General features: G+C 50.3%; 1 protein-coding gene across 1 annotated transcript; it reads left to right on the top strand.

The window, feature by feature from the left end:
* Positions 1-5: 5 nt before the first annotated feature.
* On the top strand, positions 6-505 carry LOC147819891 (collagen alpha-3(VI) chain-like; the record flags this gene model as incomplete). Its single annotated transcript, XM_087180296.1, has 1 exon — positions 6-505. A coding segment is annotated over one exon (500 nt), but the record flags the coding sequence as incomplete, so codon positions are not given.
* Between the last annotated feature and the right edge of the window lie 6 nt (positions 506-511).

Raw genomic sequence — 511 nt, 5'->3', positions numbered from 1 at the left:
ACAATGACCGTGTCTCTGTGGTCCAGTACAGCAGAGATGCAGAGGTCAATTTCTATCTGAACACATACACCACAAGAGAGGATGTTGTGGATTCGGTCAGAGGGCTGACACACAAAGGAGGCAGACCCCTCAACACCGGGGCAGCCCTCCAGTACGTCAGGGACAATGTCTTTACAAACTCCTCCGGGAGTAGGCGCCTGCAAGGTGTTCCACAGATGTTGATCCTGCTAAATGGTGGAAGGTCTTTTGACAATGTAGAAGCCCCGGCCTCTGCTCTCAAACAGCAGGGCGTCTTTGTGATTGGCATTGGAACAAGGGGCTCTGACAGTAGAGAGCTGCAGAAGATATCATATGATCCTAATCTTGCTCTATCAGTGTCTGACTTCACTGACCTCCCCAGTGTACAAGAACAGCTCTCCTCTGCAATGAGCACAGTGGTAGTGAGAGCCACGGAGGTGACACCAACAGTGACTGGTAAGAAAGTGACCGATTTTTACCATTCCAAGCTCAT

This window comes from Seriola lalandi, unplaced genomic scaffold (genome assembly GCF_002814215.2).
Source record: "Seriola lalandi dorsalis isolate HSWRI2012SDOR001 ecotype SW California unplaced genomic scaffold, Sedor1 jcf7180002032809, whole genome shotgun sequence".
In the NCBI taxonomy this organism is placed as follows: domain Eukaryota; kingdom Metazoa; phylum Chordata; class Actinopteri; order Carangiformes; family Carangidae; genus Seriola; species Seriola lalandi.
This window is presented reverse-complemented; position numbering and strand designations above follow the sequence as displayed.